Source organism: Hermetia illucens, chromosome 3 (genome assembly GCF_905115235.1).
Source record: "Hermetia illucens chromosome 3, iHerIll2.2.curated.20191125, whole genome shotgun sequence".
Taxonomy (NCBI): Eukaryota; Metazoa; Arthropoda; class Insecta; order Diptera; family Stratiomyidae; genus Hermetia; species Hermetia illucens.
The window spans coordinates 69790418-69816367 of record NC_051851.1 but is presented as its reverse complement, the minus strand read 5'-3'; the positions used below and the strand labels follow the sequence as shown (position 1 = coordinate 69816367).

The 25950-nt window shown below is 43.9% G+C and overlaps 1 protein-coding gene across 3 annotated transcripts in view; it reads right to left on the bottom strand.

The window, feature by feature from the left end:
* LOC119652617 (probable maleylacetoacetate isomerase 2) overlaps nt 1-25950 on the bottom strand; it is a 47381-nt gene that overhangs the window by 9294 nt on the left and 12137 nt on the right. For 2 of the 3 annotated variants that reach the window (XM_038056859.1, XM_038056857.1), the window contains one exon: nt 25239-25755. In XM_038056859.1, coding sequence (XP_037912787.1) covers nt 25593-25755 — 163 coding nt within the window. In that variant the 3' untranslated portion in view covers nt 25239-25592. Of the gene's footprint in view, nt 1-25238; nt 25756-25950 lie in introns of those variants that run through there. The other variant, XM_038056858.1, reaches the window with a different exon arrangement.

The following is a 25950-nucleotide window of genomic DNA, read 5'->3' as shown; positions in this document are numbered from 1 at the left end:
AAACGGGCGTTGGCTGACATAGGTGTCCCCGGATACTTAGCGAATTTAGTGGAAAACTACCTCTCAGAGAGGACTCTCTGGTACGGGACGGATGAGGGCCCCAAAGAGTACATTGTCACAGCCGGGGTACCACAGGGATCGGTACTTGGTCCCCTGTTGTGGAATATCATGTATAATGGGTGCTTGCTCTTCCCGTCCCAGAGGGGACTACGATTGTCGGCTTTGCTGATGACCTAGCTGTGGTTGTTGCAGCAAAACAACCAGAAGATGTGGAGGCTTACGCAACGGAAACAGTGAGAGCGGTAAAGTCCTGGCTAGAAAAGGCCGGGCTGACCTTGGCGGACGCAAAAACGGAAGCGGTCTTGATAACGAAACGCAGGAAAAATAATACTGTAAAAGTGGAGGTCGGTGGACATACGGTCGTATCAAAGCCGGCTATCAAATACCTGGGGGTAATAATTGACACCAAATTGAGTTTTAGGGAGCACCTAGAGTATGCATGCCAAAAGGCAGCCAGTGCCACCACGGCACTTGCAAAAATGTTGCCAAATATTGGTGGGCCGAAACATTGCCGGAGGTTGGTGCTAGCCGGAGTGGTGCGCTCCATCCTGCTCTACTCGTCGCCTGTGTGGGCAGAGGCGCTTGCAAACTCTCAGAGACGGAAGCAGGTGAACTCGGTTTACCGGCGGATGGCTTTGAGGGTTTGCAGTGCTTTTAGAACCACATCAGATGAGTCAGTATTGGTGGTGGCAGGCATGATCCCGGTTGACATTCTGGCCGAAGAAATGAGTGTCCTGTACAATGCAAGACATATGGAGGGGCATGAACAGCGTAGAAATGCGGCAAGGTCAGAGTCGCTTGATCTCTGGTAACGCAGATGGGACGAGTCTGCGAAAGGTCGGTGGACGCACAGGCTCATTCCCAACATTAGGGTGTGGCTTGAGCGAAAACATGGGGATACCAACTACCACATTACCCAGTTCCTCACGGGACACGGTGGTTGCTACAGGCAGTATCTGCACCGCTTTGGGTTGGATGATTTTCCGAACTGTCCCAGATGCGATGGCATACCGGAGGACCCAGAGCATGTGATGTTCCACTGCCCACGATTTGCGATGGAGAGAAGGAGCTTAAACCAGGTGCTGGGCAGGAGCGGGACCCCGGAGAGCTTGGTTACTGAGATGCTGGAGTCCGAGGAGAAGTGGCTTACGGTTAGCTCCGCAATCATCCAAATGCAGGAGGAGTTGCTGAAAGAACAAAGAAGGAGGAAAGCTGCAAATAGGAGAAGGATGAGTGCCTAAGAGCAAACCTACCCCGCGAAGTAATACCTCAATGGTGGTCCCGCGGGGCTGGGGCTGGAGAGACCGGGGGTGGTTTTTAGTGGGTGTGAATCCCACACCCGCCCGCTGTTGTTCCGCCGTTCGGGCGGCGGAGCTGCGGCGGACGTGTCTTTCTAAGATTTTCCACCTCCGTGTACGCACAAAACCAAAACAAGTCGGAATACCGGAAGCTCGCGCTTCGGATATAAAGGTTTTGTGTTCATCTTATGTGAGAAACTTCAACGCAAATACTCTGTCCGTATATAGCTACAAATTCAACATAATCCTTCATATTTTTCCAAACTACGAGACATACGTACATATTACAGCCATAGATATTACCCTCACCCTAAACAAACAAACTGAACAAACAAACTGCCTATTACCGAATACTGTACACATATATGCACGTATATAAATTGATCGTACCCATATTTCCGATTTACTTCTTATATCTATTTGAATTAGGCACTACTCGCAAAGTTCATTAGCACGCATATATTATATACTTACATACACACATGTCTGGCTGACAAATAACTAAAAAACTAAAACAAAATAATTCTCTGCGACCCAATTCATAAGAACTCATTTCGTTGTGGCATTGACGAATTGATATGTGATGATGACGTCATGCAGGTTGTAGAGTGCACGAAATTCACAAAAAATTGTAAAGTTTCACCCCCTACAACTTTGTTAATAATAATTGGATTTTCTTCAAATTTGACCAAACTGTGCATTATGTTCTTCATTACACGTATGCCAAATTTTGTACTTCTGGGATGAACATAAGAGGGGGTGCCGGGTAAATTTCTAAAATGTGGAAATATACTATTATTAACTTTATTTGTGCAGATATCTGAACCGGATATATTTTGAGGCCTAGATTTCGTAGAGATGCACCACTGTGATTTTTTTCAGATTTTTCGGTTGGATAGGTTCGGAGAACGAGACCTGTTACACTTTTTGTGGGTAATATTTTGAACCCTCACTCCCCTATGTTTCATCTAATATCAAATATTGAACCAGATTCGAAAAGTACTAATTGAGACCTTTCATTTGATACCCTACATGGCTACATTCTGTGAAAAAAAAAATTGCACCCTCCATTCACATGTATGGGGAGCCCCCCTTAAACTTAACACAAGATGGCGCCACTTACTGCATGTAAAGGGATCACCAGATTACATACTCCCACCAATTTTCGTGACAATCGGTCCAGTCGTTTCCGAATAAATCGGGTGTGACAGACAGACAGACAGACAGACAGACAGACAGACAGACAGACAATATAATAAATAAAAGAAAGATTGGAGCTGCGTATCGCATAAGTGTGCTCCGAACATGTTGCGCTTACAGAACAATTTCTAATGAAGCAGCTTGCGTGATAGCAGGAATGATCCCGATTGAGATTCTGGCGAAAGAAATACAACGACTTTACGATCGAACGTACCTCACCGGAGAATCTCCTGCCCGTCGGCGACAGTTCGCACGAGCTGAAACTGTCGCGGAATGGCAAGAGAAGTGGGACGAGTCAGAAAAAGGCCGTTGGACTCACAAAATCATATGGGATATCCGGAAATGGATCGAGCGACCTCACGGCGAAGTAGGTTTCGACCTAACTCAATTCTTGAGCGGACACGGAGGCTATCGAGCATATCTGTACCGATTTGGGCGCGATGATTCGCCATATTGCCCACAGTGTGTAAACATTCCAGAGGACGCAGAACACGTCTTTTTTCACTGCCCCAGATTCGAAACCCAAAGGGCTACATTAGAAGCTACAACCGGGGAGCACTTTACACCCGAAAATATCATGGAGCTTATGGTGAAAGCCAAGGGGATATGGACCGAAGTAGAAAAAGTGATTACAGCCATCGGAAAGAAGCTTAGGCAGGAGGAAGTCATCCGAAAGAATGAACGCGAGAAGAACACGAATGTTGACATGAGCGCAGAATAAATTCTGATCCAGCCCCGCGACGTAATACCAAATGGGAGTCCCGCGGGGAGAGTGGAAGGAGAAGGAGGTGGTTTTAGTGGGTAAGAGTCCCACATAACCGTGTGGCAGGAGCCTGCGGTAGCTTTTGAAGCTTTCCACCTTCCATCGGGGAAAAAAAAAAAAAAAAAAAAAAAAAAAAAGACAGACAGACAGACAGACGGACAGACGGACAGACAGACACCGTATCGATTCTAATAAGGTTTTGTTTCACACAAAACCTTAAAAAAAAGGTTGTAACGAAGAGGCTGAGACGAGAACAGCTGTCTATTCTCTCGTCACACGGAGTACTTAAAGCGAACGACCATGCAAACCAATGAGTCCCTGATATCTTCAGTTATTATGGAAGAGGTGTATAAATTATGCCGGAGAATCGGCTTTAGGTTTAGGCAGTATTCCCAATATATGATTGAAGATACCAGTGGGTACCTTCGAGGCCTGTTTGGAAAAAAAACGAATAAGCAACCAGGAAACCAAGCATAATATTGTCCTCTTTGCCTGTATCTGTATGAGTTTCGGTATGCCTTCGACACCTGAAATTCAATAAGTATTTATATATGTCTCATAAAAGGCATAATCAGTTCTAGAAAGTACTATGCCGTGCTGGTGCTAGATGTGAAAAATATATTTAACTCTATAAACTGACAACAAGTCACAGACGCTTTTACAGAGGTGTGTTAAGTTTTACTAAGTATTCCTCTTTTTGATCTACCGATCTTTATATCTGATTCTGTGAAGTTGCAAGTTCTTAGTTTTTCATGTGCTTACGGTCAATTTTTTAAAGTGCTATATTGTTGTCAATTGTTTTGTGCTGTGGTTTTTAGCTTGACCAATTGCAACAGTTGTTTCTTCATTTGTTTTAACCGTGTAGTTTCTACCTCGAACTTCTTGTCTGAACACACGCAATCCTTGGTGATATTTGCGTATTTTGATTACGATTGGTGTATTAACAATTCTCATAACAGATCTGACAGTGACATTAAACAGTGATGTCTCAGCTTTCCCTTACTTAAATCATGTTTCAACTTGCTACGCTGTCGATGCTACGCTATCGGCCTTCAAAGGAAAAGTTGACAACAAATTTTCCAATCGTTATACTTTCCAAATTATTGTTTGTCTCGAAGTGTGCTTTCGACACCATCTCGATGACATTAACTATGTTAAAGGTAGAATGGCAGCGTCAATCAAAATCATCTGCTCACATGACTTGAAGGGATTGAATCATCTGTCGTTTTAGACTCCCGGCGTTTTTATCAATGATTTTCGGCGACAAACTAACTTCTGAGCTTCTTTGGGAAAATCTTTCTCCTTCTATCTTCCATTCCGATTCGGAATCCTTCAATTGTCGAATCCCTTCTTGGAAACATTGACGTAAGTGGCGGTTACGGTCCCGGTGGAATTTGGAATCTCTCTCTAAAAATAAAATAAAGAAAACATGTCCCGTCCCCTCACTATCATTTATAACAAAAGCTTGTCCGAAGGTATGTTTCCTGATTTGTGGAAGGAAGCTCGTATTATCTGCTTATACAAAAAAGGTGACATTATCTACACCGAAAACGACCGACCTATGTTCAACCTTTCATCCTTCTACAAAACTTTTGAAAGATACCTAAAAGACTGGCTTTCGTCTCTATTCGATCACCTCAATTTGAAAGAGCACGATGGGTTTCAATACAGTCGCTCGACTGTCAGGAGTTTATTAGAATTCGCCAATTTGCTGCGAAGTTAATACAAGAAACAATGTCCATGTAATCTAGACTGGCTTCTGTGAAGCTTTCGATTCTATTGACTACTCCTTGCTTCTCACCAAACTCCGATCGTATGGACTTTCAACAAATACTTTCTCCTGGTTTAGTAAAATGCTTAGTTGATAGAGTAAATCATATCTTCTTCAATGAGGCTCTATCCTCTATCCATTTTTGTTTTCATTTTTCGTGAACGATCTTTCTTACTTATTTTCTTGGCCAATTCTTTTATATGCAGACAATTTAAAATTATTTTCTCCTGTCAATATTCCTATTGATCAGTACAGCCGTCAGTCAAACCTTGATATATTATATTATCTTTTCCCTGACACCCGTTTATTATCTTGATGATCAGTCCTTAACCGTGGCTGCCTCTTACCTAGGACCTAGGTGTGAGCTTTGTCAATTTATTTGATTCCTAACCTTTAAAGAGAACGTTCCTTACTCAACATATCCTGATTGTCTGGAATATCTTAACTTGATATCTCTACAACCACGAAGACCCTCGATAGACGCATGCTTGTTTCAACTTTGCAACGGCTTGATGGACAGCTCTTTAGTCTCTGAAATTCATACCGTAACACATACACAATATTCGCAACCTTAATGTTTTTTAGGTTCCATTCGTGAACATCTTTTGCTACTTCAGCTCCCCCTTTCCCAGAGTTTTGTGTGCTTATAACCATTTGAATCTTGGCCCTCTGGCTTCATCCTTAGCCACTCATGAAAATAGTGTTACTGACACTTTGATATTATCAAATATTACTTGTCCGGATAGCTGAGTGGTTAGAGCGCAAGGCTGTCGTACGGAAGGTCGCGGTTCAAATCTCACTGGTGGCAGTGGAATTTGTATCGTGATTTGACGTCGGATACCAGTCGACTCAGCTGTGAATGAGTACCTGAGTCAAATCAGGGTAATAATCTCGGGCGAGCGCAATGCTGACCACATTGCCTCCTAGTGTACCGTTACGGTCTTGAATGAAGTGCTCTAACACACTTCAAGACCCTGATCCAACATGGATTGTTGCGCCAACGATTATTATTATTAAATATTACTTACTTACCTCTAGAGCGATTTGCCCTGCATTTATGACATTCAATATTTCCACTTGCAGAAAAAATAGAATCATGATTTGTGCGAATAAGCATTACTCCACTTAGAAGCTATTTTGTTTGGGCACAAAATGCAATTCATCTTTTCACACCAAAACCATCCAAGAGAGCAGATTCGCAAACAGTTGTCGGTAACGCCACTCGATAGTAACCTCGGTCACAATTAGCGGTCGACAATAACTTAATACCACCGCCTATGATAGCATAGCCAGGGTAAAATTGTACACGGCCATGAGTGAATTCGATATCCCGACGAAATTGATAAGACTGACTAGGCTGACACTGACCAATGTGTGAGGGCAGATAAAAGCAGCAGGAACACTCTCGAGACCATTCAACATCAACAACGGTCTAAGATAAGGGGTTGTCCTATCATGCGTCCTCTTTATCCTGGCAATGCAAGAGGCACCATCCACCCAACTACTGGCATACGCTGACGATATTGACATCATGGGAAGAACAACCCGAGATATACGGTCTACTTTCATCCAGATCGAGCAGCGGCGCGAGATCTCGGGCTGCACATTAATGAAGGCAAAACGAAGTACATGGTGGCAACGTTAGCACCAAAAACCAAAGAATGAATAACAGCGAACTGCACTGCGCAAACCAAAACAATAAAGATAGGAGACTACAACTTTTATCTAGGATCAAAATTCACAACCGATAACAGCTATGACGATGAATCCGCGCACGGTTGTTGGCTGCCAACAGAGCCTATTTCAGCTTACAAATTCTGTTTCGCTCGAAACGTTTTACCATAAGGCCAAAGCTCTTACTGTGCTTATGTATTCCTCTGAGACCTGGGTTCTTAGCAAGAAAAGTTTCTAACTCTTGGTCGCGTTCGATGGAAGAATCCTCTGAAGAATTTTTGGCCCCCTACATGAGGATGAACGATACATAACGACGAAATCTATGAGCGATACCATGACCGTCAGGCTGCGGATAAAATGCGGTTCAACAGGTTACGGTGGGCGGGTCCGCATGGCTGAGGATGATCCAGTCCGGAATAAAGGCAACACCTATGGTAGAAAAAAAGACGAGGCAGACCCTGCCCTGCCTAAAGCCAGTCGGTACTCGGTTTCGGCATCAGTTCGCACTCGACAACTGCCGACGAGGCTTGAACTACGAAGAAGGATCATGTTAGGTAATGGTTTGTTATCTAATTTCACACTATAAAACATTATCTACCCCAGAAATAATATTACCACCACATTTGTGATGTGATGATGTTAATTAATACTGTGATGTTAAGGAATGCGGTGATGTTAGGTGGTGTTGTAATGTTTGGTAATGTGTGAATCGCGCACGTTGATGGTAATGTGATGTTACATTTTAAGGTGATATTACTTTTGTAATATTACATGCATCACCTGTCCACTTCTACTAAAAATCACCTGAAATTTTCTCCATAGGGTGGACAGCGTTGTCTTGAAATATAGGCGTGCAAAAGTGGTCTTTATTGCGAATGCGGGCAAACAGGATCCTTTGACCCTAAATCTTTCAGACCAGTTTGTCCAACATCGTTTGTACTCAATCCCCTTCATACATTTTGTCACGCCTGCCGGGCAGGGTGGTTAATCGAATCTGCCCTGTATTAACTGACATTACATGCATTTTTGGACATCGAAGAGGCGTTCGATAACACATCACTCACAGAGATACGAGATGCCCTAATCTATAAAGGAGTAGGAAACACGCTAGCTTCTGGATGGGTACGAAGTTAGAGAGTAAGCAAATAGAACTATCGACAAGCAGAAATTGTATTGTTATGAACACTAGTCAAGGTTGTCCATAGGGAGGGGTATTATCACCGTTAATTTGGAGTATTATAGTTGTCGAGCTCGTAGGAGAGCCAACAAATACTGGAATACATAATTACGCTGATGACATTGTTTTAATCTGCAGAGCAAATAGGAGGATATCCAATGTGACAGAATGAACTATAAATGACTAGCAACTGGTGCAAAAGACGAGGCTTTTCACAAATCCAGCCAAGGCTCATAGAGCACCACTCACTAGGCAGTATAGTTTATTCAACTGAACATAGATTATATGTGTGGAGTTGCCAAATCTCCCATCAGGCGCGTCCCTTCGTGCGGATAAGGGAATGCTCGGCGAATGTGTCATGGCCATGCACATGCACGCATCCGGAGATGTGCGTGTATGGGCATGTTTATGGGCAGGCCGGGTAGGTGGGAAGTAAACGCCCACTCGTGGATAAAAATTGGCTATGGGAAGGATACCCAGAAATAAAATCAAACATGGAAGAACAGAAGGTGAATAAAGTTACGGTGCAGGGCTTCGGAAACCCAGTACCGGCGGCTTTTGGGGGTGAGTAAGCGGGCTCCCGGCCGTCGATATCCAACGACCGCAGTGCCTCAGTAGTGGGAACCTTGGCTACTGTGGCATCTAATGTTACAAGCGTACGGTAGGAACTTGAACTGGCTCCAGTGATGGATCCGTTCAGAAGGAGCTCGATTTTTCGCAGATCCCCTCCCATACGGGCACAAGCCCCCTCGATCGCTACCCCCAGTGGGAAACGTATAGCGGGAGTCTTCGATGAGGAAGAATCACTGACGCCGATTCACCCGAGCGATGTTTTGGGCAATGATCAGTCTGGAGCTGCCTTTACTGCCCTCGGTAAAAAGATCATGGAGCTGTGTGAGTTTATAAAGGAGCGCAGGAACATTCACCAAAATATAAGGGCCATGATAAGAGGCATCCGTTTGATGTACGGCAACGCCCAGGATGAACGAGTAGGGAAGTCGGCGATTGGAAAAGTGAACCAGGCAACTCAAGTAACGCCGGTTCAAAACACAAAAGGGGAGAAACCGGGGAAGAGGCTGCGCGAGAAGCTGAATGACTCAACAGGCCAGCAAACCCCGAAAAGAAAAAAGGACTCAACTCCCAAAAAGGCGGAGTTTATGAAAAGTATGTCTGAAGCTACCAGAGAAAATACTGCAGTGGCTACCTCGAGAAAAGGGATCGAACCTTCAAAGGCGGATGCGGAAGCTTGGAGGAAGGTAGAACCGCGGAAAAGAAATTATCGGAGGAAGATTAGACCGGAGGTGATTTTCATTTCCAAACGAGGCGAAGGGTCATACGCCGACATTCTCAGGAAAGTGAAGGCAGACCCCGAACTCACCAATTTGGGAGACAACGTCAGCCGTATTAGACGGTCGCAGAAGGGAGATCTTATGTTGGAACTTAAGAAATCCAAGGATGTAACCGCAGACAAATTCTTAAGACATAAGAGCTAGCAGGCCGGAGATCACTATAATCTGCAAAGTTATAGATGAAATCACGACGAAGGAGGAGGTTCGCGAAGCGTTGGAGAAACAGTTCGATCTTGCCGGACTACAAGAGTCAGTGGTGAAAACGCTAAGGAAAGCCTATGGGGGAACACAAACCGCCATCATCAGCCTACCAGTGGAGAACGCACTCAAACTGTTAGCAGCAGGGAGAGTCAGAATAGGCTGGGTTATGTGTCGCCTTAGGGAACAGGTGGCGTTAAAACGGTGCTTTAGATGCCTTGGCTTTGGTCACATTGCGAAGTCATGCACTAACCCAAATGACAGGTCAAAGCAATGCAGGAGATGCGGAGTGGAAGGCCACATCAGCAAGGACTGCGGAGCTGACCCAAATTGTCTACTGTGCAAAGGAGAGGAGGGTGTGGACCATCGGCACATTGCAGGCAGCAGCAGGTGCCCGGAATACAGGAGAGCCCTTAGCACAAATCGCAGATGAGGTTGATACAAATCAACCTCAACCACTGCGAGGCGGCGCAGGATCTACTCGCGCAAACCATCCGCGAGAAAAACGTCGATGTGGCCATACTAAGTGAACCATACCGAAACCGAGGTGCTAGCGTTTGGGTCAAAGACCAAATGGGCCAAGCAGCGCTGTGGACTTGTGGAGAACAAGCCTTCCAGGAAATAATGGAGCACCCGGAGGAGGGCTTCATCAGAGCGAAGGTGAAGGGCATCCACATCTACAGCTGCTATGCTCCACACAGCGCTACACTCGTCGAGTATGAGCGGATGCTTGCCGCTCTTGTTTTGGATGCAAGAAGACGTTGGCCGATCATAATAGGAGGCGATTTCAATGCGTGGGCTCTTGAATGAGGCAGCCGGATAACTAATGTCAGAGGACGTGTTCTCCTCGAAGCATTCGCGGAGCTGGACGTGGTACTGGCGAATGTTGGGTCTTCGTACACTTTCCGGGGAAGGGGCCTGGGGTCTATAGTGGACCTGACATACGTGAGTGCCACTTTAGCCAGTAAAATCGCTTGGCATGTCAGTGAGGACTATACTCACAGCGACCACCAGGCAATCTGCATAGAGATCAAGGGCGGATCGAGCTCGAGCGCAAAATGCCGGGTGGTATGCTTGGCTGGACAGTGAAAGCGTTCGAGGGGGACACGTTTTCCGCGGTGCTCAAATCCGACATATCTCTGAATGGTACGGCTGGAGAGAAAGCCACCCAGATCACTAGATGGGTGACGGAAGCATGCAATGCTACTATGCCCAGAAGGCGATTGCTCCCCAGTAGGCAACCCAACTACTGGTGGAACAACGAAATCGCAAGTTTGTGAGCCGCATGTTTTCGGGCAAGGAGGCTTTGCCAGAGGCTCAGGGGAAAACCCGGTGGTGACGGTCGAGAGGAGGCACACAAGCAATTGCGTGGCCGCCTAAAAGAAGCCATTCGGCGGAGCAAAAAGAACTGCTTCAAACAGCTGTGCGACCATGCCGACATAAACCCTTGGGGCGAGGCTTACAGAGTGGTGATGAAAAGCCTGCGGAAATCACCCCAGGTGACCTGTCCGCGCCTTCTGAAACAGATTGTTATCACTCTGTTCCCTCACCACGAAAATAGGGGAAGGCAAATGGCCTGTAACTGTGGAGGAGCTGCGGGAAATATGTGGTAGGTTCGGTGACAACAAGGCCCCAGGTTTAGATGGCATCCCCAACCGAGCTTTGAAACTGGCAGTGAAAACTAGGCCCGACCTTTTCGCCAACACCTTCGAGGCGTGCCTAAAAGAAGGAATATTCCCTGCCCAGTGGAAAAAGCAAAAGTTGGTGTTGCTTCCAAAGCCTGGCAAGCAACCTGGAAATCCAGCGTCGTATCGTCCTATCTGCCTGTTGCATACAATGGGGAAGATGATGGAGAGAGCCAGCAATGGTTTGTCGGAACGCCAGTTTGGTTTCCGACGCGCCCACTCTACGGTCGACGCAATTGGCATGGTGGTAAACCTGGTAAAAGGTGCACTGATTTCTGGCGGCTGCTGTGCCGTGGTGGCGTTGGATGTCAAAAACGCATTCAACTCGGCCAACTGGAATAGAATTAAACGGGCGTTGGCTGACATAGGTGTCCCCGGATACTTAGCGAATTTGGTGGAAAACTACCTCTCAGAGAGGACTCTTTGGTACGAGACGGATGAGGGCCCCAAAGAGTACATTGTCACAGCCGGGGTAACACAGGGATCGGTACTTGGTCCCCTGTTGTGGAATATCATGTATAATGGGGTGCTTGCTCTTCCCGTCCCAGAGGGAACTACGATTGTCGGCTTTGCTGATGACCTAGCTGTGGTTGTTGCAGCAAAACACCCAGAAGATGTGGAGGTTTACGTAACAGAAACAGAGAGAGCAGTAAAGTCCTGGCTAGAAAAGGCCGGGCTGACCTTGGCGGACGCGAAAACGGAAGCGGTCTTAATAACGAAACGCAGGAAAAATAACACTGTAAAAGTGGAGGTCGGTGGACATATGGTCGTATCAAAGCCGGCTATCAAATACCTGGGGGTAATAATTGACACCAAATTGAGTTTTAGGGAGCACCTAGAGTATGCATGCCAAAAGGCAGCCAGTGCCACCACGGCACTTGCAAAAATGTTGCCAAATATTGGTGGGCCGAAACATTTCCGGAGGTTGGTGCTAGCCGGAGTGGTGCGCTCCATCCTGCTCTACTCGTCGCCTGTGTGGGCAGAGGCGCTTGCAAACTCTCAGAGACGGAAGCAGGTGAACTCGGTTTACCGGCGGATGGCTTTGAGGGTTTGCAGTGCTTTTAGAACCACATCAGATGAGGCAGTATTGGTGGTGGCAGGCATGATCCCGGTTGACATTCTGGCCAAAGAAATGAGTGTCCTATACAATGCAAGACATATGGAGGGGCATGCACAGCGTAGAAATGCGGCAAGGTCAGAGTCGCTTGATCTCTGGCAACGCAGATGGGACGAGTCTACGAAAGGTCGGTGGACGCACAGGCTCATTCCCAACATTAGGGTGTGGCTTGAGCGAAAACATGGGGATACCAACTACCACATTACCCAGTTCCTCACGGGACACGGTGGTTGCTACAGGCAGTATCTGCACCGCTTTGGGTTGGATGATTTTCCGAACTGTCCCAGATGCGATGGCATACCGGAGGATCCAGAGCATGTGATGTTTCACTGCCCACGATTTGCGATGGAAAGAAGGAGCTTAAACCAGGTGCTGGGCAGGAGCGGGACCCCGGAGAGCTTAGTTACTGAGACGCTGGAGTCCGAAGAGAAGTGGCATGCGGTTGGCTCCGCAATCATCCAAATGCAGGAGGAGTTGCAGAAGGAACAAAGAAGGAGGAAAGCTGCAAATAGGAGAAGGATGAGTGCCTAAGAGCAAACCTACCCCGCCAAGTAATACCTCAGTGGTGGTCCCGCGAGGCTGGGGCTGGAGAGGCATATGGCCGGACAGCAGGAAAAAAATGTGAACGCACCTCAAAAATGCCACACTGGACTTACACTGCAAAGGAAAGCCAATATCTATGGGACAGTAATCTGAGCAAACAGTACTGAACTTAGCACAACTGCCAAGGAGTTACACAAAGTTCAATGACTGGCATGCGTGAGTTACTGATACTTGGTTTTGCTTGCTGGGCAAATTTACTCAGAATGGGGGATACTAACCCAAGCACTCGAAAGATTGTTTAAACCTTGCCAAGAACAACTTTCGGGTCACAGTAGGAATACTCACTGGTCACTGCAGGCTAAATTATTACCTGAGGATACTAGAGATATCTACGGACTCTGTCTGGAGATTCTGTGAGGAGAATAATAAAACCTGCACACATGTTCTGGGACTGTGTCGGGCAAAGTAGGTTGACTCACCTGGAAAAATAGTTAATACCAGATTGAAACACTTGGAGACGTGACATTTGGAAGTATGGAACATAAGTTCGGTTGTAGACTTGATCAATATACTATAGTTAATAGGTATACAATAACACCACTTTAAAGGCGCGCAACAGTTCTTTTAGGGCGCAGTGAGATTTCCTTTGGGAATATTCTTATTATCTTTAATAGTCAGGTAAACTTCATAGCTTTATATACTAAGTGACATTCGGCTCTAACTTCCTTTGGTGATCTGCATATGCATGGGCTCTTATGTGACTTCAAGCAAGTAATATCGAAATGTTTATAGTTGCATTCATCACTGACACTTATAATTTTCGTAACCTTGTGCTAGTAATCAATAAAATCGCGAAAGCTAATATAGCAGTAACTCTAAACATAGTTTCCAATATTTAAATGATTTTGTTGGAAATATAGCCACACGTATAATAGTATATTAATAATTTACCTGGCATGAGAACAATTTAGTTTATCTTGAAAAGGAATACTTTGAACAACACTCACGAAGCAATCCTGATAGCTGGGAAATAACGCCGAAATTTGGAATTCTATAGAATCAGACCCAGTCAGTCCTAGTGGATGTTTATTTCGATAATAATTTAAGCGTTTTAAAAACCGTTAAATCCCGAAAATTGGTACACTATTCTGAGAATAAACGTTCACACCGGTTTGACTTGCGTTGATTGCATCCTATACTTCTGCTTTGTTACGTTTCATTATTTTTTTCATTAGAAGTATAGAAGGCTCATTAACATCTTCATAGTCGTTTTATCACGATTTTAATTGCACTCAAGGTTTCTTCCGCATCGCAATTACAGATTTGTTGCTTTGTAATTTGTTGGAAAATGAGTCAAAAAGTCGAGCTTTTCGGAATGTTAATTGGTAATGTTTATTGTAAAATCCACACTAGAGCATGACGTTTTAACTACGATGTGCATCTTCCCTGTGACTTTCCCGGAAATTTATAACTCTTTTCTAGAATTCTGCGCTATACTTGTGCCACTCGCTCTGCTCTATTGCAAAACAAATTCGTTAGATTCTCTTGATGGTTAACCTCTCGCAGAGGATTGCCTATGCAACTTCCCTTTCAAGAACTAAAAAAGTTTGTGGTGGTCAAAGGGTAGAATAGGTCTCAGGGCGAAACGTAGATTGGTACCGACGATGGAGCATAAAACCTGGGAAACGTGACCTCGCTATGCAGAGGTGGAGCTGCCAAGCATCTAGCCGATACCCTGTCCCAATATTGGGCGATGTAACAGCGTTGCAGAAAATGCTTTGGACAGGGACTGGTTTTCTGGAGAAGAGTCACTTCACCGTATATTATAACGGCCATCCAGTAAAGCATGTGCTCGGAGTGGGTTTCTTAGTCAGCCAAAAAATTCAACCTGCTCTGATCGACTTTGAAAGCGAACGCTATGCACTCAGCGTTTGCGAAGCAAATTTGCAAATATAAACCTCATTAATGTTCACGCCCCTACAGAGGAGACTGCGTAGTCGGAGAAGGATATCTTCTACGAGGCAGTAGAACGAACCCTCGAATCCAATCCCAGATATGATATGCAAATTACTTGGGGATTTTAACAGCCAAGTAGGGAAGGAACTCGTATTCAGGCAGTGTGACACGAAATGGTTGTTGGAAATACCTGGTTTGCCCGGAAATCGGTCCACAAACATACGTACGCCTCTCCAGATGGGACCACTTTTAACCAAATTGACCACATGTTGATCGAACGCCGCCACCTCTCAGTCATGATAAATTTCAGAACATATAAGGGGCCAATATAGACTCGGATGACTATTTCGTTAGCATGGTGCTCCGAGCTCGAATAACAACACCACCCAGAATCCCCTCTGACAATCAGGTGAAAGTTAACACTGAAGCCATCCAAAACACAGCCCTTTCCAACACCTATAAGAGGGAAATGGATGCTGCAATAATCGCAGTCAAAGGAGATCCTGGAGATGAAGCATCAACAAATGATCTCCACAATCACCTGAAGAACGCTATCATAAATACAACATACTTGGCCCCAGCCGCAAAAAGAGTCGGAATGCCTGGTTTGACGATGAATGTAAGCTAGCAATGGAAGGCCAGAATGCCGCATACCGAGTAATGTTGCATTTTCAAAGAACGTGGGCACGCGCAGAGACTTATCATGAACTCCGTCGAGCGGGGAAGTGACTTCACAGACGGAAAAAGGAAACCTGGGAGAACCAACAGGTCTGTGAATTCGAAAAGTACAGGCGCCCAAGTTTTACCAACAAATCAGCAAGATTAAGCCTTACACACCTCGATGCTCATCCTGCTGAGACAAAGAGGGACATTAGAACGGGCATATTGGAGCGATGGGTTGAATACTTTGACGAACTACTAAACAACCAGACCACCAGCTGCCAAGTGTAGTTTCTTCTACACTTGGCAGTGTGCGATTCATCGGCTTAAAAATCATAAGTCGCCACGAGCCGATGGAATTACAGCCGAATTGGTTAAATATGGAGGCGACCAATTACACCAAGTGGTTCAACAACTTGTGCTTAAGGTATTGGGCAGCGAATCAATGCCTGACGACAAGCAACAAGGTGATAATGCCTCGTTCCCAGTCGTCAGGCATCTCATACATAAAAAGGGGGATATCACGCAGTGCAGCAATTATAGAGGTATCACGTTGCTGAGTACCATCTATAAGATATTCTCCTCTATCTTGCTAGGTCGGATAGCCCCATATGCCCAGAACATCATTGGCCCATACCAAGGAGGCAAATCAGCAACAAATCAGATTTTCTCTGAGCGGCAAGCGATGGGAAAACTGTTGGAATATGGACATCAGTTGCACCATCTTTTCATCGATTTTAGAGCTGTCTATGATAGCATAGCCAGGATAAAACTGTACACGGCCATGAGAGAATTTGATACCCCAACGAAATTAATAAGACTAGCTAGGCTGACCCTGACCAATGTGCGAGGCCAGATAAAAGCAGCAGGATCATCTCAAGACCTTTCGATATCAAGAACGGTCTACGACAAGGGGATGCCCTATCATGCGTCCTCTTTAACCTGGCCCCGGAGAAAATTATCCGTGCTGCTGAGGTAACTGCAAGGGGTACGATCCTCTTTAAGTTCACCCAACTACTGGCCTAGGCTGACGATATCGACATCATAGGAAGAACGACCCGAAATGCACAAACGAGATCTTGGGCTGCACATCAATGGCGGCAAGACAAAATATATGGTGGCAGCGTCAGCACCGAAAACCAACCAACAACATTAAACCGCTCGAAACGTCTGTTACTGTACAAGACAATGATCTTGCCAGTCCTCATGTATTCCTCTGAGATTTGGGCTCTCTACATGAGGATGGACAATTCCGTAGCCTACATAGCGACGAAATCTATGAGCGATACCATGATGATGATGATGAGGATGATCCAACCCGGAAAGTCGATAAAGGCAATATGTATAATAGAAACAGAAGGCGAGGCAGACCCTGCCTAAGATGGAGCGATGGCGTAGGTCAGGACGCCAGACAAGTTTTAGGGATATCGAATTGGTACACCCCGTCGCAAAACCGGGATGTCTGGAGATCCTTATTAAGACAGACCTAGACCGGATATCGGTTGTTGCGCCGTTGATGATGATGATGAAAAAAGCTTCCACTGCTATCAAAAAAACAGCTGAGTTTGGATGATTTTTCACACTTATTCTATGCTAGCAGCTAACTTCCCAAGGCACCGATGCACTTCTGCATTGCATCCGCAATTTATGACTTCCAGTTGTAGGTTGTAGGTGTCGAGAAATTCTGCCTACGAAGACCTTACATTTTCCTATGGCTTACATAGAGCAAGTGATCGATGTACGAACTCAATAACTATATCTTATAAGTGCTTTGAAAATAATCAGTTTAGTTTTAGCGTAAAGGCCACTCTGTACAGTAGATGCTATCAAATGCATCATAGCTTTGCTGATAACGACCTTAAGATAGGGGTTAAATCTTAGGAATTCGTCAAATTTAATTTCTAAGTACTTGATTGTTTCTTAACTACGTTCTATTATGCCTTCCAGCATCTAGCATTTGTGGATAGGTCTAGACTGAACAACTTTTTCCGAATGATACATACCTGGGTTTTAGGCTCATTGGTCTTTATGCTCCAGCTAAGGTTGAGGTAGGGGCTAGGCAGAAGTTAAACCTGTTGTCGACAAATTGGATCAGATTTATGCCTAATTATGAAGTAGCCAATCGGAGATCAGAGTCAAAGGTTATCGTTGAGAATAGGACATGCATGTGGATGAGACCTCCGATACACAGATCTGAGCTACGACCTACCAAATACAGACTACAGTTAGTTTCTGGAATGTGCAGATGCTCCTCGAAAGCAGTATTGGGAATTCCCAGAATGAATGCTTTAAAGACCTTTAGCAAGTATTTCAACGACAAAAACTGGAGCGAAGTGAAGTGATGGGACCCTGGAGACTACTTGTAACAAAATCTACTAGCTCACGGCAGCGGATACTTTTGACGCTGTCGTCAACTAATTTATATATCACTGCGGTGATTCCTCCTAGCGGTAGCCTCGAGCCTCGATCTCTCCCTTACACGCAGTTGAGAAGAGGCTTTCTAAAGGTGATATTTTGATCGTGATGGGTGATCTGAATGCCAATATGAGCGCTGTGACAATACCTTTGCCACCATAGCGATAATAATGGAAGGCTTGTGCGGCTTCAGACGCCTCGTCATTGTTCGAGCATAAAGCTTGCTAGTAAGTCAGTTGGGTTTCAACTGGCTGACACAGTACGAGAAATCAAATCGATAGTAGGGGGTCATCATCTAATGGTCGCTTACACTTGCTTTCATCTTGCGTACGCCACTTACCACAGGGTTAGAGTAGGTATAATCTAGCTGTTGTTCGACAGTGGGAGAACAATCTTGCTGATCGGATGGTAGATATCTGCTGAGCACATAAGCGGTCAACTGCTCATCGACAATTACGGCCAGCTGAAAAAGTGTTAAAGTTACTCATCACATCCGGCGAAGTTGCCCCTATTATAGATTAAATGTCTAGTCGCCATAAGATACGGATGCAGACTGTTTCTCAAATCAGAAGAGAAATCATTTCGGCTGTCACTACACTCAAACGGAATAAAGCCACTGGGCTTCATGAGCTCCCCACAGAACTATTTACCGCTGCACCGGTAGCTGCCGCAGATCTACTATTTTCACTTATCCAGAAATCTAGGGAATCCAAGACTTTTCCGAGAGCCTGGAAGAAGGGGATAGTCGTGAAAATTCTAAAGAAGGGTGCTCGTTTTGGGTGTAACAATCGGGGGGGTATCTTCGTGCTGTCTGCCGTCGTAAAGATAATAGCTTAAATAATCCTGGAACCGCCATCAAACAACATCTCAAAAACTTGATCGACAGGAAGCAAGTTTATTTCCGCTTCGGATAATCCTGCATTGACCACATCAACATACTGTGGATCATTTTGGAATAGTGTGCGGAGTTTAGATCTTCGCTGCACTTGTTCTCCATTGATTTTGAGAAAGCTTTCGATAGCGCGAAGAGGAAATGTATCTGGCGTGTTCTATGCCCAAGGAGGTCATTGTGGAGAAAATGAAGCGAGATTTCATGGCGTAAAATGTCACGTGCTAAACAGAAGTAAAATTTCAGAGGATTTCGAGGTCGAAACCGGTGTCCGCCATGGTTGCATCATGACACCGATATTATTTGACGACGTTCTACATGGTGCTTCGAAGGCGTTGATCAATTTGTATATCCACCATACGTTACAGGCAATGTGATCGATAATTGCATTGCTGGCTACGTCACGCAACGGAACCCACTCTTTGAAAATGGTTACGAATGGGTCGACCCGAAAGTGCTTGCTGCAACAGTAGAGGATGGGTGGAGGCATCCCGGGAAGATCTGGAAAGAGTTGAAGCATATTTCAACGAATCCTGAACGATGGTGAGTACGATATCATATAGGTCTGGTTGACGTGCTATTAATTAACTAGAACTTAACGTAACTGACACTGGAATCATAAGATGGTGTCACAATATAATAATAAAGAGGTGAGTCTCTCTTTGACTTTATTATTAACGTACACCTATCGGTGTGTAGTATGGGCGGTACATCAACCTTCCTTTTCTCCAGCTCGAAGAATTCTGTCACTTGGGAGATCTTGATATTACCATAGCAACCAATAATGGAGCTTTTCGGGTGAATGATTGCGGGGTCTGACCAGATATCCTTCTCAAATCACAGTTGGATACTTGTCAGTCTGAAGCTTACTGTAAAAGTCTCCCACTCTTTCAAAGACACCAGGAAGATCGCCCGAAGGAAGTTTGGACAAGTCATCAAGAACGAAATTTTTGGAGCCTGTAGCAGTGCCACGGTAGACGAACTAGAATGAACGGTTAGGGCTGCGGAAAACGAATTCGAAACGGTCTTTAAAACACTCTGCAAAATACAATACAGCGAAAAGACGTTGCCACCGTAGTGGAATGAAGATCTGTCAAACCTCAGGAAGCTGACCAGGGAGGTCTTTAACTTCTGATACAAGCATAAATACTAACAGCCATACTGCTTGAAGACATACAAGTTCGCCATCAAAACTGCTAGGAAGCGGTCCTGGCTAGATTTTTTCCAGAACATTAAAAAGCCTAGCGATTCTGCCAGATTAAGTAAGATTCTGGCTTAAAAGCAAAGGACGCATCCTTTCTTAAAAAGTCGGAATATTCCTGGACGAAATTTGGTGCAGCCCCATTTCCGTGAGATTACCAAATTAGCAATTACCGAGGATAATATCATCAGTCTCTGAAAAGAGGGCCCCTCAAATGAAGTATGAAACTCCACAGATATTAGACAGGAACGGACTGAGTGAAGATGGTGGCCTAAACTGATGACTTGGTGATACTGGAGTCAGAAGTGTTTCCCTCCGTTATGAGCGAAGCCATAGAGGGCGTGTTGAGAAAGTATATGTGTGCGCAACAAGATGTGTGGGAGTTTTTTCTGATACGCAGAGTGCGTGCGGTCTTTCGGGATCCAGCGGTGTACTCCAGGCGAAAGTGCTGTTAATGCTGGAAGTCTTTAGATGACTGGGGCATGATCGGAGCCCTAAGTGTAACATAGTCGAAGCAACCATTAGGGCTTTTTATTCAGTAGCAGCACCCGGGTAGGTGGAGCAGTAAGAGACGCTCTGAACAGACTGAGTGATACGCTCAAAGCCAACTCCCTCGGGGTTCCTAGTTATAGGGGCATAGTGGGGAGGAATAAGCGGGCTGACGGATTAGCCAGGCCTTTGTCCCGGTATATTTATGCATTTGTCGATATTTCGGGTGTCAGCTACTTCCTACCCCAGTGCTTATTACAATCAGCAATAATTGTAGATATCGATATATGCATAAATATATGGGGTTTATCCCGAATTTAAAAACGATCTCTTTTTCCTTTTCTTTATAGTATGTTACTATATTTTTTTGGAATCGTACAGCTTTGCAGTATCAAAAATCATAATATTATAGTCGGTAGTAGTGTTGAAAATTGATCTTAGTAACGTGGCGTTCCTGTAAAAGCCGGTCAGTAATAGTTACAAAATTCTTAAGAATTATTACCGTGGTAGTGGTAAATAGGTTTTTCTCATTAAAACTTGAAAGAAATGGATAACGGTAAAAGTTTTGCCTTTCACCTATGATCCGAAGTATTCAGCTTAGTCGAATGCTCCGAGCCGGATTTCAAAAATACTTACATCCTGTACAGCTGTATTTTGGTCCGCCCATCTGTAATCCGATGTAAAAGCAAACACTGCACTTTTCCATATAATGCGAATAACTTCAAAGGGTACGTGGAAGCATTGCCTAGGCTATTTCAAACTTCAGAAACTGCATCGTCTTCAATAAGAAATTCAAAAGCGCCGGTAAGATGGAGTCAGTGTATTTTTACACTGCATCCCACCTTCCTAGGCATGTGTGAGTCGATCAAGATAATAAAGTTATAAATGAAATGTTATCAGGTCGATAGGGTCCAAATTGCTTTTTATATCGTTATTGCACTTTGCTACTAAAATAAATACAGAAATAGCTTATCAGTTTCAGTTGCCGTTTTCAACCTTTTGTTACACATGCGGAACTTTGCTAATAGTTAGTTGATCATAAAACTTAGAAACACCCTAATGCAATGAACATTGTCCCTTGAAAGATACACATATATGGTAGATAATTATCAGCTCTACTTCATTGATATCACTACTTTCAGCGACAATACCGGGTATTTACACAGTAACCCAAGGTTTCGGCAAAGACGTTATCTGATTGAAGGAATTTTTTTCAAATGTCTACCTAACTTTGGAACCCACAATTCTCAGAATAAGTTTATTGGAACGTTCCTTATCATGGCAGTGTTCAGATAGCTTGTTTGCACAATTCCCCGGCATTCGTAAGTGTAATGTGAAATTTATTTAATTGAATTAGGCTGTTTGGTGGAAAATCACTTAGAGTAACCACAAAAACAGTTAATAACTTTTTGAAAAAGTACGATTGACAGAGAAACGGTTGATTAAATAACTGATAAGACGTTTTAATTAAAAATAGCTTGATATCGTTCATAGGTATGATATGATATGTATGTGTGTATTTTCCGTTGATTTTATTCATTCAGGTAACGGTGTAAATTATTAACTGAGAAAATTCCGCAGAATGAGTAAGATTTTGGTTGTATTCAAACCTCTTCTTAGCAAGGAAAATTGCGACCCCTTAGCAGCGATCGAAAGAAGATTCCTTCGAAGAATTTTGCTTATACAGGGTGCGGCAGCATAACTTCCTTTTTTCAAAACTCAATAAAAACTATTGTATGCATCGGAAAATATTTATTTATTTTTTATAATGTAGGTACATGTCTAAAGTTATTATTTACATTGTTTTGAAGATCAAATCTCTTAGGTGACGTCCCCCATTATCCATACATTGCGTAAACCGATTTCTGGCGTTTGTCATGACTCTTGTTAACATAGCAGGTGTTATGTTGGCAATTTCTTCTTGGATGTTGGTCTTCAAATCTTGTAGGGTTCTTGGACGGTTCACATAAACACGGGATTTCAAAAAACCCCATAGAACAAAATCACAAGGGGACAGATCGGGAGAGCGTGCCGGCCATTCCAAATCGCCTCTAATTGAGATAAGGCGCTCTGGAAAGTGTTCCCTCAAAACAACCATCGATGCTCTTGAAATGTGTGTTGTTGCACCGTCTTGTTGGAACCAAGTGTCCCCCAAATCCAAATTTTCTAGCCGTGGGAAAAAAAATTCTGTAGCATGTTTACATACCGGTCCGAATTCACTGTCACTGTAACCTCATTTTCCTCAAAAAACCAGGGACCAATAATTCCAGCTGAGGAAATTGCACACCACACTGTGACTTTGGGTGAATGCAAAGGCTTTTGATGCAATTCTCGAGGGTTGGTGTCAGCCCAGTAACGCATGTTTTGTTTGTTAACCTACCCACACAAATGAAAATGGGCTTCATCGCTAAAAAAAACAATAGCACCCTCGGGAACGACATCAAGAAGAAGCTCACACGCGTTCATCCGAGAATTGAAGTCACGTTCTGAAAGTTCCTGCACTATCGCCATCTTATAGGGATGAAAATCAAGATCATCACGAAGAATTCTTCTCACAGAATGATCGGATAGTCCAAGGGCAGATGCGTGTTTGCGCGCAGAACGCCGTGGCGATCGCAACATTGACGCCCTCACTGCTTCAATGTTCTCAGGTGATCTAACGGGCCGAGGGACTCCAGTTCTTCCTTTTGTCGCACTTGCAGTTTGTCTGAATGTAGTGACCCATGAAACAATTTGCGGTCTGGGACGGGAGCCAACGGGACTAAATTAAAGCGATTCCGAAATGCACGCTGTGTTGCAATAATCGAACATCCGCTTGAAAAGTAAACCTCAACGGCAAAGGCACGCTCCTCACTATTCCAGCGCATGATGGCGACTGAACCGTGTCGGGACAAAACTTTACAGTATCCCCTTTTGAACGAGACCACTAGCGCTCCGCTATGACATCAACTAACTGAGTGGCGCGCATTTTAAAAAAGGAAGTTATGCTGCCGCACCCTGTATAACGACGAAATTCATGAAGGAAACCACAAAAATTCGACTCAATAGGTTGCGATGTCCAGGTCACACCGGGATGTCTGGAGTTCATTTCTTATCCAGGCCTAGACAGGATACGGGCTTTTGCGCCGTTGATGATGATGTTTAAAGCCCGTAAATGTTGGATGAGATCTTTCCTGATGTCTGAAAATGCCAAAGGACAGTGTTCTTGCCTAAAGCTGACTTAAAGACTACTTATTATATCTGCAGATTGGATACTATTGGGAAAATACTGAAACGAACAATTTATAACCATCAACTTTTCGACTTTCGTATAGGTAGATCAACCATCGCCGCATTCAAAATGGGGACTAGCTTGGCTGAAAATTCAATGCACAGAAAAGGTAGTTCAGGCAAGCACTAGGCAGTGATTGCCCTTTCTGTGCAAATTGCATTCAACTCGGCCATTCAGTTTTGGTACGATACAGACAATGAACCCAGGGAATACATTTTCTCCGCAGGTGTTCTACAGGATTCTGTACTGGGACCACTATTGTGGAATTCCAGTTACTAAGTAGACCGCAACAGTGGGTAGCACCGATCAAATAGCGGTGATTGTCGTTGACAAACATCTGACGGATATGAGCATTCCTCCGAGGTTATCATTGCTATAAAGAGGAGGATGAAAGATGTAGTTATTCCGCACGCGGTGGACAAAGTAGAGGCGGTGGGTACTAAATGATTTCACGCATCAGGAAAGGAAAGCACATCATCACTTCACACCCAGCAATCAAATACCTTGAAGTGATGATTAATGCTAGGTTAAACTTCAAGGAGCTTTTACACCATGCTTGTATTAAGGTGACTAATGTCAGTGTAGCCCTGGCAAGGATGATATTAAATATTGGGGCCCCGTGACATACCCGTAGATTGCTTATAGCTAGAATGGTGAACTCTACTCTGCTGCTTGCAGCTTATAGGAAGACCGCATCAGACAAAGTGGCTGATGGGGTAGTCGGAATGATGACGAATGACATTTCAGCCCATGAGGTGACACGCATTTAAAAGGGGTCTGTGACGTGAAAAACGCAGAAAGGGGGGAATCATTGAACAGGTGATAAGAACGACGGAAACTGGAGGAAAAGAGTTGATGGTAGGAGAGGCTAGACAGACGATGCGAATGCGAATCCAATAGATGGGCAAAAGTAATTCTCTGCGGTAGTTCCGTGGGAAGATGGTGGCTTTAGTGGGTAAAAATTCCACATGCTGGAACATATGTACCAGTATCTTTTGAAAATTTCCACCTCCGAAAAAAAAAGACCGACAGACAAACATTAAATCGACTTGAATAAAGTTTTCTTTTTCACAAACGCTATTGCCTGGGGGATTTATAAAATAGTTAGTTCCAAACTAAGTTAAGCTGAACCACATTTAAAAAGAGTTGTTCAAAAGTGGGTCTTTTCCTTCGCAGCCCGTGTTCTTTTATCGACGACCGCGGCGTGAGATTAATGGGAAACAGAAAGAAGTAGCTTTGTACTGATGAAGGGTGTAAGTTGCTCCCGAAAAATATAAATACACTATAAAATAAAATTGTAGTTTGGAGTAAGCTACTGGTCTATCAATGGGAAAAGTGTTTTTAAGCAATGACAAATGAAGAAGGGTGCAAGTAGCACCCGAAAAACCCATGCATATACCAATAAAAAATAATTTTATATTAGAAAAATCTTTCTTGGACATATTTTCAAACAAAAAAGCTGCGCTATTGAAATTCACTCATACACAGTATGTTATGACTTTATAGAAACATTTCCATTTTTAATATATCTGTTATATTTTATATTAGTAAAAACTTTGGTTCCTGGAATGAAGCTGAAATTGCAAAGATTTGGAAAATATAGGAAAAGAGGATACCGAAATCCCTTGTTTGGGTTCAGATTTTATATTTGAATAGTTTCTGAAAATGAAGTCCGCCCTAATTTATTTCTACACATTTCAATCCTTCCAATGCAGTGTCATTTTTTGCAAATTGACTTTATCGATCCGTGTATGATCATGTACTTTTGCTAACTTCGTTGAAAATATATCCAATTTTCGGTTATAAACGACAGATGGATGCACTCGCATTCAGTAAAACTTTCACAGCCTTTGTTTAGTGAAATTTACCTAAACTTTCAAAACCGCAAATTCGAAAGTTTTCCGAGGAATTCGGGATTATCTTGTTCAGGTGGATAGTCGGGTTGTTTCGTTGGATGAGCAGCCCGGAATGCTGGGTAGTTCTCAAGTTCACTATCAATTCGAAGAATATTTGGATACTGGCGAAGATCTATACCGAATCTGGAAAAAATACACATTCTAATTTACTTCTTGACTATTATAAAAAAATAATTAAATGATTAAATTAAATAATTTAATTTGGAGAAATTTGAATAATTTTAAGCATTTTAAGTAAATAAGCTAAGGCTACAGCCTAGTAACGAGTAAAAAATCAAGCCTGACTCAAAACCAAAAATAAGGTATTTCAGAGTAGTA